The 15,787-nt window shown below is 51.4% G+C and overlaps 1 protein-coding gene across 1 annotated transcript in view; it reads right to left on the reverse strand.

The window, feature by feature from the left end:
• The window catches only part of SYCP3 (synaptonemal complex protein 3), a 172,722-nt gene that overhangs the window by 144,660 nt on the left and 12,275 nt on the right, over nt 1-15,787 (reverse strand). The window contains exons 2-3 of the mRNA XM_075344707.1: nt 12,772-12,911; nt 11,323-11,401 (exon numbers count right to left, since the gene is read on the reverse strand). Of these exons, the coding sequence (XP_075200822.1) occupies nt 11,323-11,401; nt 12,772-12,895 (203 nt within the window). The 5' untranslated portion in view covers nt 12,896-12,911. The remainder of the gene's footprint in view (nt 1-11,322; nt 11,402-12,771; nt 12,912-15,787) is intronic.

The following is a 15,787-nucleotide window of genomic DNA, read 5'->3' on the forward strand; positions in this document are numbered from 1 at the left end:
TCCTATCCAGCAGAGTCTTAGGAGCTGTGGATGGAGCACGGTCTCAGTGCCTGGAGACCGGTAAGATCCCACTTCACCCAGAGCCCTGAGGGGGATGGGGAAGGAAAACAGCATGTGGGCTCCAGCCTCCGTACCCGCAATGGATACCTCAACCTTAACAACACCGCCGACAAGAGTGGGGTGAGAAGGGAGCATGCTGGGGGCCCTATATGGGCCCACTTTTCTTCCATCCGACATGGTCAGCAGCTGCTGCTGACCCATCTATGGAGCTGTGCGTGCGTGTCTGACCTCCTTCGCACAAAGCAAAAAACTGAGGAGCCCGTGGGAGCACGGGGGGTGTATAGGCAGAAGGGGAGGGGCTTAACACTTTTAAGTGTAATACTTTGTGCGGCCTCCGGAGGCATAGCCTATACACCCAATTGTCTGGGTCTCCCAATAGAGCGACAAAGAAATAATACCTTGTAAGAGAGCCGTAAAACGGCCTCTTCCTACAGGTGGGCAACCGCCGCCTGAAGGACTCGTATACCTAGGCTGGCATCCGCCGCAGCATAGGTATGCACCTGATAGTGTTTCGTGAAAGTGTGCAGGCTCGACCAGGTAGCCGCCTGACACACCTGCTGAGCCGTAGCCTGGTGCCTCAAAGCCCAGGACGCGCCCACGGCTCTGGTAGAATGGGCCTTCAGCCCTGAGGGAACTGGAAGCCCAGCCGAACGGTAGGCTTCGAGAATTGGCTCCTTGATCCACCGAGCCAAGGTTGATTTGGAAGCCTGTGACCCTTTACGCTGGCCAGCGACAAGGACAAAGAGTGCATCCGAGCGGCGCAGGGGCGCCGTACGAGAAATGTAGAGTCTGAGTGCTCTCACCAGATCTAACAAGTGCAAATCCTTTTCACATTGGTGAACTGGATGAGGACAAAAAGAAGGTAAGGAGATATCCTGATTGAGATGAAAGGGGGATACCACCTTAGGGAGAAATTCCGGAACCGGACGCATAACCACCTTGTCCTGGTGGAAAACCAGGAAAGGGGCTTTGCATGACAGCGCTGCTAGCTCAGACACTCTCCGAAGTGAAGTGACTGCTACTAGAAAAACCACTTTCTGCGAAAGGCGTGAGAGAGAAATATCTCTCATTGGCTCGAATGGTGGTTTCTGAAGAACCAGCAGCACCCTGTTCAGATCCCAGGGTTCTAACGGCCGCTTGTAAGGAGGAACGATGTGACAAACCCCCTGCAGGAACGTGCGTACCTGTGGAAGTCTGGCTAGGCGCTTCTGGAAAAACACAGAGAGCGCTGAGACTTGTCCCTTAAGGGAGCCGAGCGACAAACCCTTTTCCAGTCCAGATTGAAGGAAGGACAGAAAAGTGGGCAAGGCAAAAGGCCAGGGAGAAAAACCCTGAGCAGAGCACCACGACAGGAAAATTTTCCACGTCCTGTGGTAGATCTTGGCGGACGTTGGTTTCCTAGCCTGTCTCATAGTGGCAATGACCTCTTGAGATAATCCTGAAGACGCTAGGATCCAGGACTCAATGGCCACACAGTCAGGTTGAGGGCCGCAGAATTCAGATGGAAAAACGGCCCTTGAGATAGCAAGTCTGGTCGGTCTGGTAGTGCCCACGGTTGGCCGACCGTGAGATGCCACAGATCCGGGTACCACGACCGCCTCGGCCAGTCTGGAGCGACGAGGATGACGCGGCGGCAGTCGGCCCTGATCTTGCGTAACACTCTGGGCAACAGTGCCAGCGGAGGAAACACATAAGGGAGCTGAAACTGCGACCAATCCTGAACTAAGGCGTCTGCCGCCAGAGCTCTGGGATCTTGAGACCGTGCCATGAACACCGGTACCTTGTTGTTGTGCCGGGACGCCATGAGGTCGACGTCCGGCACCCCCCAGCGGCAACAGATCTCCTGAAACACGTCCGGGTGAAGGGACCATTCCCCTGCGTCCATGCCCTGGCGACTGAGATAGTCTGATTCCCAGTTTTCCACGCCTGGAATGTGAACTGCAGAGATGGTGGAGGCCGTGGCTTCCACCCACATCAAAATCCGCCGGACTTCCTGGAAGGCTTGCCGACTGCGTGTGCCGCCTTGGTGATTGATGTATGCCACCGCTGTGGAATTGTCCGACTGAATTCTGATCTGCTTGCCTTCCAGCCACTGCTGGAACGCCTTCAGGGCAAGATACACTGCCCGTATTTCCAGCACATTGATCTGAAGCGAGGACTCTTGCTGGGTCCACGTACCCTGAGCCCTGTGGTGGAGAAAAACCACTCCCCACCCTGACAGACTCGCGTCCGTCGTGACCACCTCCCAGGATGGGGGTAGGAAGGATTTCCCCTTCGATAATGAAGTGGGAAGAAGCCACCACCGAAGGGAAGCTTTGGTCGCCTGAGAGAGGGAGACGTTCCTGTCGAGGGACGTCGGCTTCCTGTCCCATTTGCGTAGGATGTCCCATTGAAGTGGACGCAGGTGAAACTGCGCGAACGGAACTGCCTCCATTGCTGCCACCATCTTCCCCAGGAAGTGCATGAGGCGCCTCAAGGGGTGTGACTGGCCTTGAAGGAGAGATTGTACCCCTGTCTGTAGTGACCGCTGCTTGATCAGTGGAAGCTTCACTATCGCTGAGAGGGTATGAAACTCCATGCCAAGATATGTCAGCGATTGGGCCGGTGTCAGATTTGACTTTGGAAAATTGATGATCCACCCGAAACTCTGGAGAGTCTCCAGGGTAGCGTCGAGGCTGTGTTGGCATGCCTCTAGAGAGGGTGCCTTGATCAACAGATCGTCCAAGTACGGGATCACCGAGTGACCCTGAGAGTGGAGGACCGCTACTACAGTAGCCATCACCTTGGTGAAAACCCGTGGGGCTGTTGCTAGGCCGAACGGCAGTGCCACGAACTGCAGGTGTTCGTTTTCTATGGCGAAGCGCAAGAAGCGCTGGTGCTCTGGAGCAATCGGTACGTGGAGATATGCATCCTTGATATCGATCGATGCAAGGAAATTTCCTTGGGACATTGAGGCGATGACGGAGCGGAGGGATTCCATCCGGAACCGCCTGGTCTTTACGTGTTTGTTGAGAAGTTTCAGGTCCAGGACAGGACGGAAAGACCCGTCCTTCTTTGGGACCACAAACAAGTTGGAGTAAAAACCGTGACCCTGTTGCTGAATAGGAACAGGGACCACCACTCCTTCTGCCTTCAGAGTGCCCAGCGCCTGCAGAAGAGCCTCGGCTCGCTCGGGAGGCGGGGATGACCTGAAGAATCGAGTCGGGGGACGAGAGGTGAACTCTATCTTGTAACCGTGAGACAGAATGTCTCTCACCCAACGGTCTTTTACCCGTGGCAGCCAGGTGTCGCAAAAGCGGGAGAGCCTGCCACCGACCGAAGATGCGGAGTGGGGAGGCCGAAAGTCATGAGGAAGCCGCTTTGGTAGCGGCACCTCCGGTGGCCTTTTTAGGACGTGACTTAGACCGCCATGCATCAGAGTTCCTTTGATCTTTCTGAGGCCTTGTGGACGAGGAGAATTGGGACCTGCCCGCGCCCCGAAAGGACCGAAAACTCGACTGCCCCCTCCTCTGTTGGGGTATTTTCGGTTTGGGCTGGGGTAAGGATGTATCCTTTCCCTTGGATTGTTTGATGATTTCATCCAAACGCTCGCCAAACAATCGGTTGGCAGAAATTGGCAAACTGGTTAAGCGCTTTTTGGAAACAGAATCTGCCTTCCATTCCCGTAGCCACAAGGCCCTGCGGAGTACCACCGAATTGGCGGCTGCAACCGCCGTACGGCTCGCAGAGTCCAGAACAGCATTAATAGCGTAAGACTCAAATGCCGAAGTCTGTGTGGTTATGGACGCCACCTGTGGCGCGGACGTGCGTGTGGCTGCGTCGATTTGCGCTTGACCTGCTGAGATAGCTTGCAGCGCCCATACGGCTGCGAATGCTGGGGCAAAAGAAGCGCCGATAGCTTCATAGATGGATTTCAACCAGAGCTCCATCTGCCTGTCAGTGGCATCTTTGAGTGAAGCCCCGTCTTCCACTGCAAGTATGGATCTAGCTGCCAGTCTGGAGATTGGAGGATCCACTTTGGGACACTGAGCCCAACTTTTGACCACGTCAGGGGGAAAGGGATAACGTGTATCCTTAAGGCGCTTAGAAAAACGCTTATCTGGACAAGCATGGTGATTCTGGACTGCCTCTCTGAAATCAGAGTGGTCCAGAAACATACTCGGTGTACGCTTGGGAAACCTGAAACGGAATTTCTCCTGTTGTGAAGCTGACTCCTCCACCGGAGGAGCTGAGGGAGAAATATCCAACATACGATTGATGGACGCAATAAGGTCGTTCACTATGGCGTCCCCGTCCGGAGTATCAAGATTGAGAGCGGCCTCAGGATCAGAATCCTGATCAGCTGTGTCCGCATCATCAACTAGAGATTCCCCCCGCTGAGACCCTGAACAATATGAGGATGTCAAGGGAATTGTCAAGCGAGCTCGCTTAGTCGGTCTGGGGCCGGGGTCTGTGTCAGAACCCTCAGCCTGGGATCCATGAGACACCCCAGGAGGACATTGTTGGTCCAACTGAGGTGGGCCAGGGGACAAAGATTCAACAGAGTCCCTGTGCTGAGATACCGGCCTGGACTGCAAGGCTTCTAGTATCTTAGCCATAGTCTCAGAGAGTTTTGCAAACTCTGTCCCCGTCACCTGAACAGTGTCAGCAGGTGGCTCCCCCTGGGCCCCCCTTAGCAGAGGATCTAGCTGAGTAAGTGCCACAGGGGCCGAACAGTGCACACAATGAGGGTCAGTGGAACCTGCCGGTAGCGGGGTCATACATGCGGCGCAGGCAGCATAATAAGCCTGTGTTTTGGCACCCCTGCCTTTCGTGGGCGCCATGCTATTATCTTCCCTGAGTAACACAATAGGGTATATAGCCAGAATTCAACTGTGCACCATACAGTGTAAAATATGTATACCATAAACATATAATGTTACACTACTGCACAATGGGGCTAGCACCACAGGTGCTGCTTACCACCCGCTTAAAGCGGTTGTGAGGCCACCAGAGTCCCTGCCTGAGTCTCCCAGACTTTGTCCCCCTCTGTAGCGTCCAAGGAGCTGACAGGAATGGCTGCCGGCGTCCTGAGGAGAGGTGGGAGCCGTGGGCGTGGCTCAGAAAGTGCGGGAACTGGAGCCGCACTGTGCACAGTGAGAGGGATGGAGTATGCAAAGCATGCTCCAGCCCTCAGTGCTGCTCGTTCTGTGCAGCGTCCCGCCCTTCCCCTGCCTGTCAGGGCTGTGGGCGGGAGGAAAGGAAACTAGGCCGCAAAAAGCCGGGGACTCTAGTAATAAACGCGGCCGCCGTAAAAGCGCGGCCGGCGCGAAAGTCCCCGGCGCACTACAAGTCCCAGCCGCGCCGCAGTGTTTCCCTGGCAGCGGCGGTTAGTGCGGCAGTCCCTATACATAAACACACTCAGCAGCGCTGAGTGTGTAATGGCACATATTAACCCGGTCAGCGCCGCGGTCCCCGGTGCACTAGCACACCCAGCAATGCTGGAGTGTTGCTGTGCGCGGTCCCCACGGGGACACAAAGTACCTCCAAGTAGCAGGGCCATGTCCCTGAACGATACCCGGCTCCTATCCAGCAGTCTCCCAGGAGTTGTGGATGAAGCACGGTCTCAGTGCCTGGAGACCGATAGGATCCCACTTCACCAGAGCCCTGAGGGGGATGGGGAAGGAAAGCAGCATGTGGGCTCCAGCCTCCGTACCCGCAATGGATACCTCAACCTTAACTACACCGCCGACAAGAGTGGGGTGAGAAGGGAGCATGCTGGGGGCCCTATATGGGCCCACTTTTCTTCCATCCGATAAAGTCAGCAGCTGCTGCTGACCAATCTGTGGAGCTGTGCGTGCGTGTCTGACCTCCTTCGCACAAAGCAAAAAAAAAAACTGAGGAGCCCGTGGGAGCACGGGGGGTGTATAGGCAGAAGGGGAGGGGCTTAACACTTTTAAGTGTAATACTTTGTGCGGCCTCCGGAGGCATAGCCTATATACCCAATTGTCTGGGTCTCCCAATGGAGCGACAAAGAAAAGAGGGTAAGGAGATATCCTGATTGAGATGAAAGGGGGATACCACCTTAGGGAGAAATTCCGGAACCGGACGCAGAACCACCTTGTCCTGGTGAAACACCAGGAAAGGGGCTTTGCATGACAGCGCTGCTAGCTCAGACACTCTCCGAAGTGATGTGACTGCTACTAGGAAGGCCACTTTCTGCGAAAGGCGTGAAAGAGAAATATCCCTCATTGGCTCGAAAGGTGGTTTCTGAAGAGCCATCAGCACCCTGTTCAGATCCCAGGGTTCTAACGGCCGCTTGTAAGGAGGGACTATGTGACAAACCCACCCCCTGCAGGAACGTGCGTACCTGTGGAAGTCTGGCTAGGCGCTTCTGAAAAAACACAGAGAGCGCTGAGACTTGTCCCTTAAGGGAGCCGAGCGACAAACCTTTTTCCAATCCGGATTGAAGGAAGGAAAGAAAAGTGGGCAAGGCAAATGGCCAGGGAGAAAAACCCTGATCAGAGCACCAAGATAAGAATATCCTCCACGTCCTGTGGTAGATCTTGGCGGACGTTGGTTTCCTAGCCTGTCTCATAGTGGCAATGACCTCTTGATATAACCCTGAAGACGCTAGGATCCAGGACTCAATGGCCACACAGTCAGGTTGAGGGCCGCAGAATTCAGATGGAAAAACGGCCCTTGAGACAGCAAGTCTGGTCGGTCTGGTAGTGCCCACGGTTGGCCCACCGTGAGATGCCACAGATCCGGGTACCACGACCTCCTCGGCCAGTCTGGAGCGACGAGGATGGCGCGGCGGCAGTCGGACCTGATCTTGCGTAACACTCTGGGCAACAGTGCCAGAGGAGGAAACACATAAGGGAGTTGAAACTGCGACCAATCCTGAACTAAGGCGTCTGCCGCCAGAGCTCTGTGATCTTGAGACCGTGCCATGAATGTCGGGACCTTGTTGTTGTGCCGGGACGCCATTAGGTCGACGTCCGGCATCCCCCAGCGGCAACAGATCTCCTGAAACACGTCCGGGTGAAGGGACCATTCCCCTGCGTCCATGCCCTGGCGACTGAGAAAGTCTGCTTCCCAGTTTTCTACGCCCGGGATGTGAACTGCGGATATGGTGGAGGCTGTGGCTTCCACCCATAGCAGAATCCGCCGGACTTCCTGGAAGGCTTGCCGACTGCGTGTGCCGCCTTGGTGGTTGATGTATGCCACCGCTGTGGAGTTGTCCGACTGAATTCGGATCTGCCTGCCTTCCAGCCACGGCTGGAACGCCTTTAGGGCAAGATATACTGCCCTTATCTCCAGAACATTGATCTGAAGGGAGGACTCTGGCTGCGTCCAAGTACCCTGAGCCCTGTGGTGGAGAAAGACCGCTCCCCACCCTGACAGGCTCGCGTCCGTCGTGACCACAGCCCAGGATGGGGGCAGGAAGGATTTCCCCTTCGACAGAGAAGTGGGAAGAAGCCACCACTGAAGGGAAGCCTTGGCTGCCCGAGAAAGGGAGACGTTCCTGTCGAGGGACGTCGACTTCTTGTCCCATTTGCGGAGAATGTCCCATTGAAGTGGACGCAGATGAAACTGCGCAAAAGGAACTGCCTCCATTGCTGCTACCATCTTCCCTAGGAAGTGCATGAGGCGCCTCAAGGGGTGTGACTGGCCTTGAAGGAGAGATTGCACCCCTGTCTGTAGTGAACGCTGTTTGTCCAGCGGAAGTTTCACTATCGCTGAGAGAGTATGAAACTCCATGCCAAGATATGTCAGTGATTGGGCCGGTGTCAGATTTGACTTTGGAAAATTGATGATCCACCCGAAACTCTGGAGAGTCTCCAGAGCAATGTTCAGGCTGTGTTGGCATGCCACTTGAGAGGGTGCCTTGACAAGCAGATCGTCTAAGTAAGGGATCACCGAGTGTCCCTGAGAGTGCAGAACTGCTACTACTGTTGCCATGACCTTGGTGAAGACCCGTGGGGCTGTTGCCAGGCCGAAAGGCAGTGCCACGAACTGAAGGTGTTCGTCCCCTATGGCGAAACGCAGGAAGCGCTGATGCTCTGGAGCAATCGGTACGTGGAGATAAGCATCTTTGATGTCGATTGATGCTAGGAAATCTCCTTGGGACATTGAGGCGATGACGGAGCGGAGCGATTCCATCCGGAACCGCCTGGTTTTTACGTGTTTGTTGAGCAGTTTTAGGTCCAGAACAGGACGGAAGGATCCGTCCTTTTTCGGCACCACGAACAAGTTGGAGTAAAAACCGTGACCCTGTTGCTGAAAAGGAACAGGGATCACCACTCCTTCTGCCTTCAGAGTGCACACCGCCTGAAGAAGAGCATCGGCTCGCTCGGGGGGCGGAGATGTTCTGAAGAATCGAGTCGGAGGACGAGAGCTGAACTCTATCCTGTAACCGTGAGACAGAATGTCTCTCACCCAACGGTCTTTTACCTGTGGCAGCCAGGCGTCGCAAAAGCGGGAAAGCCTGCCACCGACCGAGGATGCGGTGTGAGGAGGCCGAAAGTCATGAGGAGGCCGCTTTGGGAGCGGTTCCTCCGGCGGTCTTTTTAGGACGTGACTTAGACCGCCATGAATCGGAGTTCCTCTGATCCTTCTGAGGCCTTTTGGACGAGGAGAATTGAGACCTGCCCGCGGACCGAAAGGACCGAAACCTCGATTGTACCTTCCGTGGTTGAGGTCTGTTTGGTTTGGACTGGGGTAAGGATGAGTCCTTTCCCTTGGATTGTTTAATGATTTCATCCAATCGCTCACCAAACAGGCGGTCGCCAGAAAATGGCAAACCAGTTAAGAACTTTTTGGAAGCAGAGTCTGCCTTCCATTCACGTAGCCACATGGCCCTGCGGACTGCCACCGAATTGGCGGATGCTACCGCCGTACGGCTCGCAGAGTCCAGGACAGCATTAATGGCGTAGGACGCAAACGCTGACGCCTGAGAGGTTAAGGACACCACTTGCGGAGCAGACGTATGTGTGACTGCATTAATCTGCGCATGACAAGCTGAGATAGCTTGGAATGCCCATACGGCTGCGAATGCTGGAGCAAAAGACGCGCCGATAGCTTCATAGATGGATTTCAACCAGAGCTCCATCTGTCTGTCAGTGGCATCTTTGAGTGAAGCCCCATCTTCCACTGCAACTATGGATCTAGCCGCCAGTCTGGAGACTGGAGGATCCACCTTGGGACACTGAGCCCAGCCCTTGACAACGTCAGGGGGGAAGGGATAACGTGTATCCTTAAGGCGCTTGGAAAAGCGCTTATCTGGACAAGCTCAGTGTTTCTGGACTGCCTCTCTGAAGTCAGAGTGATCCAGAAACGTACTCAATGTACGCTTGGGAAACCTGAAACGGAATTTCTCCTGCTGAGAAGCTGACTCCTCAATTGGAGGAGCTGGGGGAGAAATATCCAACACCTGATTGATGGTCGCTATAAGGTCATTCACTATGGCGTCTCCTTCAGGTGTATCTAGGTTGAGAGCGGCCTCAGGATCAGAATCCTGATCTGCTACCTCCGCTTCATCATCCAGAGAGTCCTCCTGCTGAGACCGTGAACAGTGTGATGAAGTCGAGGGAATTTCCCAGCGAGCCCGCTTAGGCGGTCTGGGACTGCGGTCCGTGTCAGAGACCTCACCCTGGGACCTATGAGTCACCCCAGGAGCACTTTGCTGCTCCAACTGAGGGGGGCCTGGGGTCAATGATTCAACAGTGCCCGGGGCCTGAGTCACCGGTCTGGACTGTAAGGCTTCTAGTATCTTAGCAGACCATTTATCCATACTCTCAGACAGTTTGTCAGCAAATACTGCAAACTCCGTCCCTGTCACCTGGACAGTGGTAGCAGGTGGTTCCACCTGGGCCACCAGTAGCAGAGGCTCCGGCTGAGTAAGTGCCACAGGGGCCGAGCATTGCACACAATGAGGGTCGGTGGAACCTGCCGGTAGTATAGCCGCACATGAGGTACAGGTTGCAAAGTAAGCCTGTGCTTTGGCACCCTTGCTTTTTGCGGACGACATGCTGTTGTCTCGTCTGAGTACAATCCAGGAGGGTATATAGCCAAAAATCAACAGTGCGACCGTACAGTGTAAATGTATAGCATATAAGCATATATATATATGTACACTTCGGCACTCAGTGGGGCCAGCACCACAGGTGCTGCTTACCGACCGCTCAAAGCGGTTGTGTGACCACCAGATTCCCTGCCTGGGCCTCCCAGAGCCGTGTTGTCTCTCCTCTCCAGCGTCAGAAGTGCTGACAGGAATGGCTGCCGGCGTTCTGTGGGGAGGAGGGGGCCGTGGGCGTGCCCTAGAAAGTGCGGGAATCTGACGCCCCACTGTGCTGAGTGAGGGGGGAGGAGGATACAAAGTATGCTCCAGCCCTCAGCGCTGACGTCCTGTGCAGCGTCCCGCCCTTCCCCTGACTGGCAGGCCTGGGGGCGGGAATATGCGATACTAGGCCGCAAAAGCCGGGGACTAAAGTTATAAGCGCGGCCGGCAATAAGCGCGGTCGGCGCGGTAGTCCCCGGCGCACTAACACACCCAGCAGTACTGCAGTGTGTATGGCACAAGCGCTCCATGCGCGGTCCCCCACGGGGACACAGAGTACCTCACAGTAGCAGGGCCTTGTCCCTGACGATACCCGGCTCCTGTCCAGCAGATTCCCCAGGGGCTGCGGAGGGAGCACGGTCCCAGTGCCTGGAGACCGATTAGGATCCCACTTCACCCAGAGCCCATTAAGGGATGGGGAAGGAAAACAGCATGTGGCTCCTGCCTATGTACCCGCAATGGGTACCTCAACCTTAACAACACCGCCGACCAGAGTGGGGTGAGAAGGGAGCATGCCGGGGGCCCTGTTATGGGCCCTCTTTTCTTCCATCCGACATAGTCAGCAGCTGCTGCTGACTAAGATGTGGAGCTATGCGTGGATGTCAGCCTCCTTCGCACAAAGCATAAAAACTGAGGAGCCCGTGAGGCACGGGGGGGTGTATAGGCAGAAGGGGAGGGGCTTTACACTTTTAAGTGTAATACTTTGTGTGGCCTCCGGAGGCAGAAGCTATACACCCCAATTGTCTGGGTCTCCCAATGGAGCGACAAAGAAAAGTTGTGTTTGCACTACTTTTTTGCTAATGGATTGCTTCTGGAGCCGTTCTAACGGATGATTACTGGACATGTGTCTAGCACATACTTGTAAAATTCAATCTTCAAATAATGATCTCTACTAGTGTTCAGGAGCAGGGGGTTTTCATTAACTAGAAAAATATAATCACCCCATGTCATCTGCATCTCCTTGAGCCATCACTTGTGCAGGACGTTTTTTCCCATGTTTCTCAATCAGCATAGCTTTATCTGTGAAAAAAAAAAAGAAATTGCAAAACAATTTTTTTCTCATGCCGATTCCACATGATAAAACAAACACTAGTCGTCACTGGCCAATAGTATAAGGGCTCATGCGCGCGTAACTGCATAATCTTCTGAAGCAATTTGACAGCACATGTGCGCGTCAAATCGCTGCAGAAAGACTGCATAATCAATGCAGTTTTTTTGTTAACAAAAGCCGATTTCATGCGCTATGGCTGCTGCCCCCACCATAGACAGAGTGGGAGCTGCATCCATAGCGCACGGAATAACTGACATCCTGCTTTTATGAACGCACGGATTTGGGTCAAAATTTTAGCACCCAAATCTCTGCGCTGATAAAAGCATCGTACGCATGGATTATGCACAATCTACATAGATTATGCAGTGGACGCAGGACGGATGCATTTGCACTGCAGTGCAATACGCAGCGTAAATGCATGTAAGTAGGCAACGTGCGCATGAGCCCTAGTATTGGACTGAGTGCTATACAATAAACAGTGGATAGCACTCGTTCGAGTTACATATTATCTGCAACAATAGCCCCAGGTTGCAAATTCCATTATAATTAATAGGGAAAACAGAATAGCATGTTTTGCCATTCTTCCTGACAAAATAATGTCCGTCATACCGTGGAGACAGCATTGACTCTTGGCCGCAGTATATTTAACAGAAAATCATAATTCAGATTTTAACAGAGCCTGATCGATAGTGGATCCCAGTTGTGAACTTCATCTGTGAACTCAGAATTCACTAACAACATATTTAAAAATGGGTTTGGCTTGAAAGGTTAAGACTAGGGATGAGCAAATCCGAACTGTAAAGTTTGGGAATCGTACCGGACACCTAGTGTCTGGGACTCAAACTCGAAGTGAATGTCCGAGTTTGGGTACTGTTCAGATGCTAATAAAGTTTGTTGAAAGCCTGCAGCACAGCCAAACAAGCTTTTCGGCATGGGGAAGATGCCTGTACACTGCTGTGAACAAAATGAATAAATAAATGACTTGGAGTCCCTCTATTTTTGATAACCAGTGCAGGTAAAGCAGATAACCGCGGACTGAAGCCCTCAGGTGTCTGCTTTACCTTAACGGATTATCAAAAATAGAGGGGACCCCATTCCATTTTTTAAATTATTTAAATAATTTAAAAATTGGCATCACGTTCACCCTATTTTTTATAGCCAGCCATGATAAACCAGACAGCTGGGGGCTGGTATTATCAGGCTGCGAAGGTCTATAGTTATTTGGCCCTTCCCAGCCTAAAAAATCACAAATAGGGGGGCCATGGGTCTGCACATTCTTATTTAAGACCCAACAGAATTCACTATCACCACCATTTACCATTACCATGCAGCTATATACCTTCTGAGATGTCTTCATCTGATCCACTCAGAGTTTTCTGTTCTGCCTCTACAAAGTTATATGGATGTACTTTTTCACTTTGGATTGTTTTTTCTGATTTTGCCGACTTCCTTCCAGGGGCCATGGCTTCTATAGCTGATCTGTATAAATAAAATAAGTAGTTTGGAGTTATTTAATATTATACATTCTCTAATGTTTCCCAATACATAACATGAAATGCTAACAACAGCAAAACACAAACAAGACAAAACAATGTTTTCTACACAGAAATGGTACACTGTGCTTCAGTTAATGTGATTAATTTATTAAGGTTAGTTTACATTAGTTCACATATGCATGTTTAGCATGTGGTACCCAAAGGTGAGGTAAACATGGCTGATATCTAAATGTCCTGATGTGTTAGTGTGAATAAGCCCTCAGGCCATTTTCACACTGAAGATATTAATATTTTGCATCTGTTTAATGTCAAATTGAGAACCAAATCTGCAGTGTCAAATTGGCCTTATTTGAAGTACACACACACACACACACACACACACACACACACACACACGCACACGCACATGCAGGAATAGAGTCATAGGTGAGATGGAGGTTTGAACATGTGACTTGATCTGATGTCTTGATCACGGTTTTATTCAGAAGCGTATGTGTGGTATCCATTTTTTTCACGGCTACCACATGTACCCATTACAACCTATAGTGATCTTCAGATGTCTGTGTTTTCACATGGACCGTATGTCCATGTGAACCACATGGAGAAATGTCTATTTCTTTCCAGTGGCTGGGATGACAAGGGCTAATACAAGTCTATTAGAAAACGTGACCGATCACTGTAGCTTTCAGGACAATCTGACGGAGCCGCAGCTGTGAAAGCACTGATGTCAGTGAATTCACCTGAAGTCACAGTTGTCATTGAACTCAAATCCGGTAATGCAGCACTGAGTTTAATGGTCCTGGATTACCGGATTATTGACTTCAATGCTGCCGGATTACTTGATTAACTGGCACTATTGTAATCAGTAATTCGGCAGGATTAAATTCAATACCGGATTACTAGATTTGAGTTCAATGCATTCCCCTAAGGTGACAGCTGTGGTACCGTGTGAACAGCCAGATGTGAACTCACTAATGTCATATAAAAATACGGGGGACCCAACGACATATTTTTCAATTATTTATTTATTTTTACACTCCATTTCAGGGACCCAGACAGCTAGTGTGAGGGCAATCAATCACAGATGCCGGCAACCTGACTGCAACCAATCACAGACAATGTTACAGATGGTGAAGCTGTGAATATTCATGAGATTTAATAAGTGGACCCGGAAGCAGTGTAAAAGATGGGCGGAAACTCAGTAAGTATAATTGTCCTGCTTTAATCCCCATGTTCCTTTCTTTTAGATTTTTATCCAGGTGGCCGAACCCAAACAGTAATATGGACTTCCCTGAGAAGTCCGTCTTTGGGGTCTGTGCATCACTACCTATGACCTAGGACGCAATGCCAGATTTCTGACATTGGGTGCTAAATTGTGACCCAAAATTCTTTGGTGATCTTGAGAGTTTATGATGCCTTGCACAAATTCCCCCAAAACATCTTTGAACCTCTACCATATTTGACTGTAGGTACTGTGTTCTATTCTTTGTAAGCCTCATTTTGTTTTTCCTAAAACAGTAGAATGATGTGCTTTACCAAAAAGCTTTATCTTGGTCTCATCTGTCCACGACACACTTTTGTGGAAGGATTTTGGCTTACTCACGTACGTTTTGGCAAAGTGCAGTCTGGCTTTTTCATGTCTCTGTGTCAGCAGTAGGGTCCAACTGGGTCTCCTGCCATAGTATTTCATTTAATTTAAACATCAAAGGATAGTTTGCGCTGATACGGATGCACCCCGAGCCTGCAGGACAGCTTGAATTTCTTTGGAATTTGATTGAAGCTGCTTATCCACCATCCAGATCATCCTGTGTAGCAACCTTTTATCAATTTTTCTCTGCTGTCTACGTCCAGGGAGATCAACTACAATAAAATGGGTCTTAAACCTCTTGATTATGTTGTGCACTGTGGACAAAGGAACATCAAGATCTCTGGAGATGGACTTGTAACCTTGAGACTGTTGATATTTTTCAACAATTTTGGTTCTCAAGTCCTTGGACAGTTCTCTTCTTTCTGTTCTCTATGCTTTATGTGGCACTCACAGATACACAATCCAAAGATTGAGTCAACGTCTTCCCTTTTTATCTGGTTTCAGATGTGATTTTTATATTGCCCACACCTGCTACTTGCCACAGGTGGGTTCGAACGAGTTTTACATGCTTGAAACATAGTTGTTTACCCAGAATTTTGGAAAAGTGCCAACAATTTTGGGGGTTTTGTGTGAAATAATGTCCAATTTGCTTTTTTTCTCGGTTTTGCTTTTTTTGTGCTGTAATACACACAAAGAAAATAAACAAGTGTACAACTTAACGTGTAATTGAAATACATTTTCTGGGAGAAATACTTAATTTTCTGGAACAATTTGAATGGTGCCAACACTTTCGGTCATGACTGTAAGGGCGGCTTTGCACGTTGCGACATTGCACGTGCGATGTCGGTGGGGTCAAATCGAAAGTGACGCACATCCGGCGTCGCAGTCGATATCGCAACGTGCAAATCCTTTTTGATACGATGAACGAGCGCAAAAGCGTCGTTATCGTATCATCGCTGCAGCCTCCGACATTTCCATAATGCCGGTGCAGCGACAGGTACGATGTTGTTCCTCGCTCCTGCGGCAGCACACATCGCTGTGTATGAAGCCGCAGGAGCGAGGAACTTCACCTTACCTGCCGCCGGCTGCAATGAGAAGGACGGAGGTGGGCAGGATGTTTACATCCTGCTCATCTCCGCCCCTCCACTTCAATTGGCCGCCTGCCGTGTGACGTCGCTGTGACGCAGCACGACCCGCCCCCTTAGGAAGGAGGCGGGTCGCCGGCCAGAGGGACGTCGCACGGCAGGTATGTGCGTGTGAAACTGCCGTAG

Source organism: Anomaloglossus baeobatrachus, chromosome 4 (genome assembly GCF_048569485.1).
Source record: "Anomaloglossus baeobatrachus isolate aAnoBae1 chromosome 4, aAnoBae1.hap1, whole genome shotgun sequence".
Taxonomy (NCBI): domain Eukaryota; kingdom Metazoa; phylum Chordata; class Amphibia; order Anura; family Aromobatidae; genus Anomaloglossus; species Anomaloglossus baeobatrachus.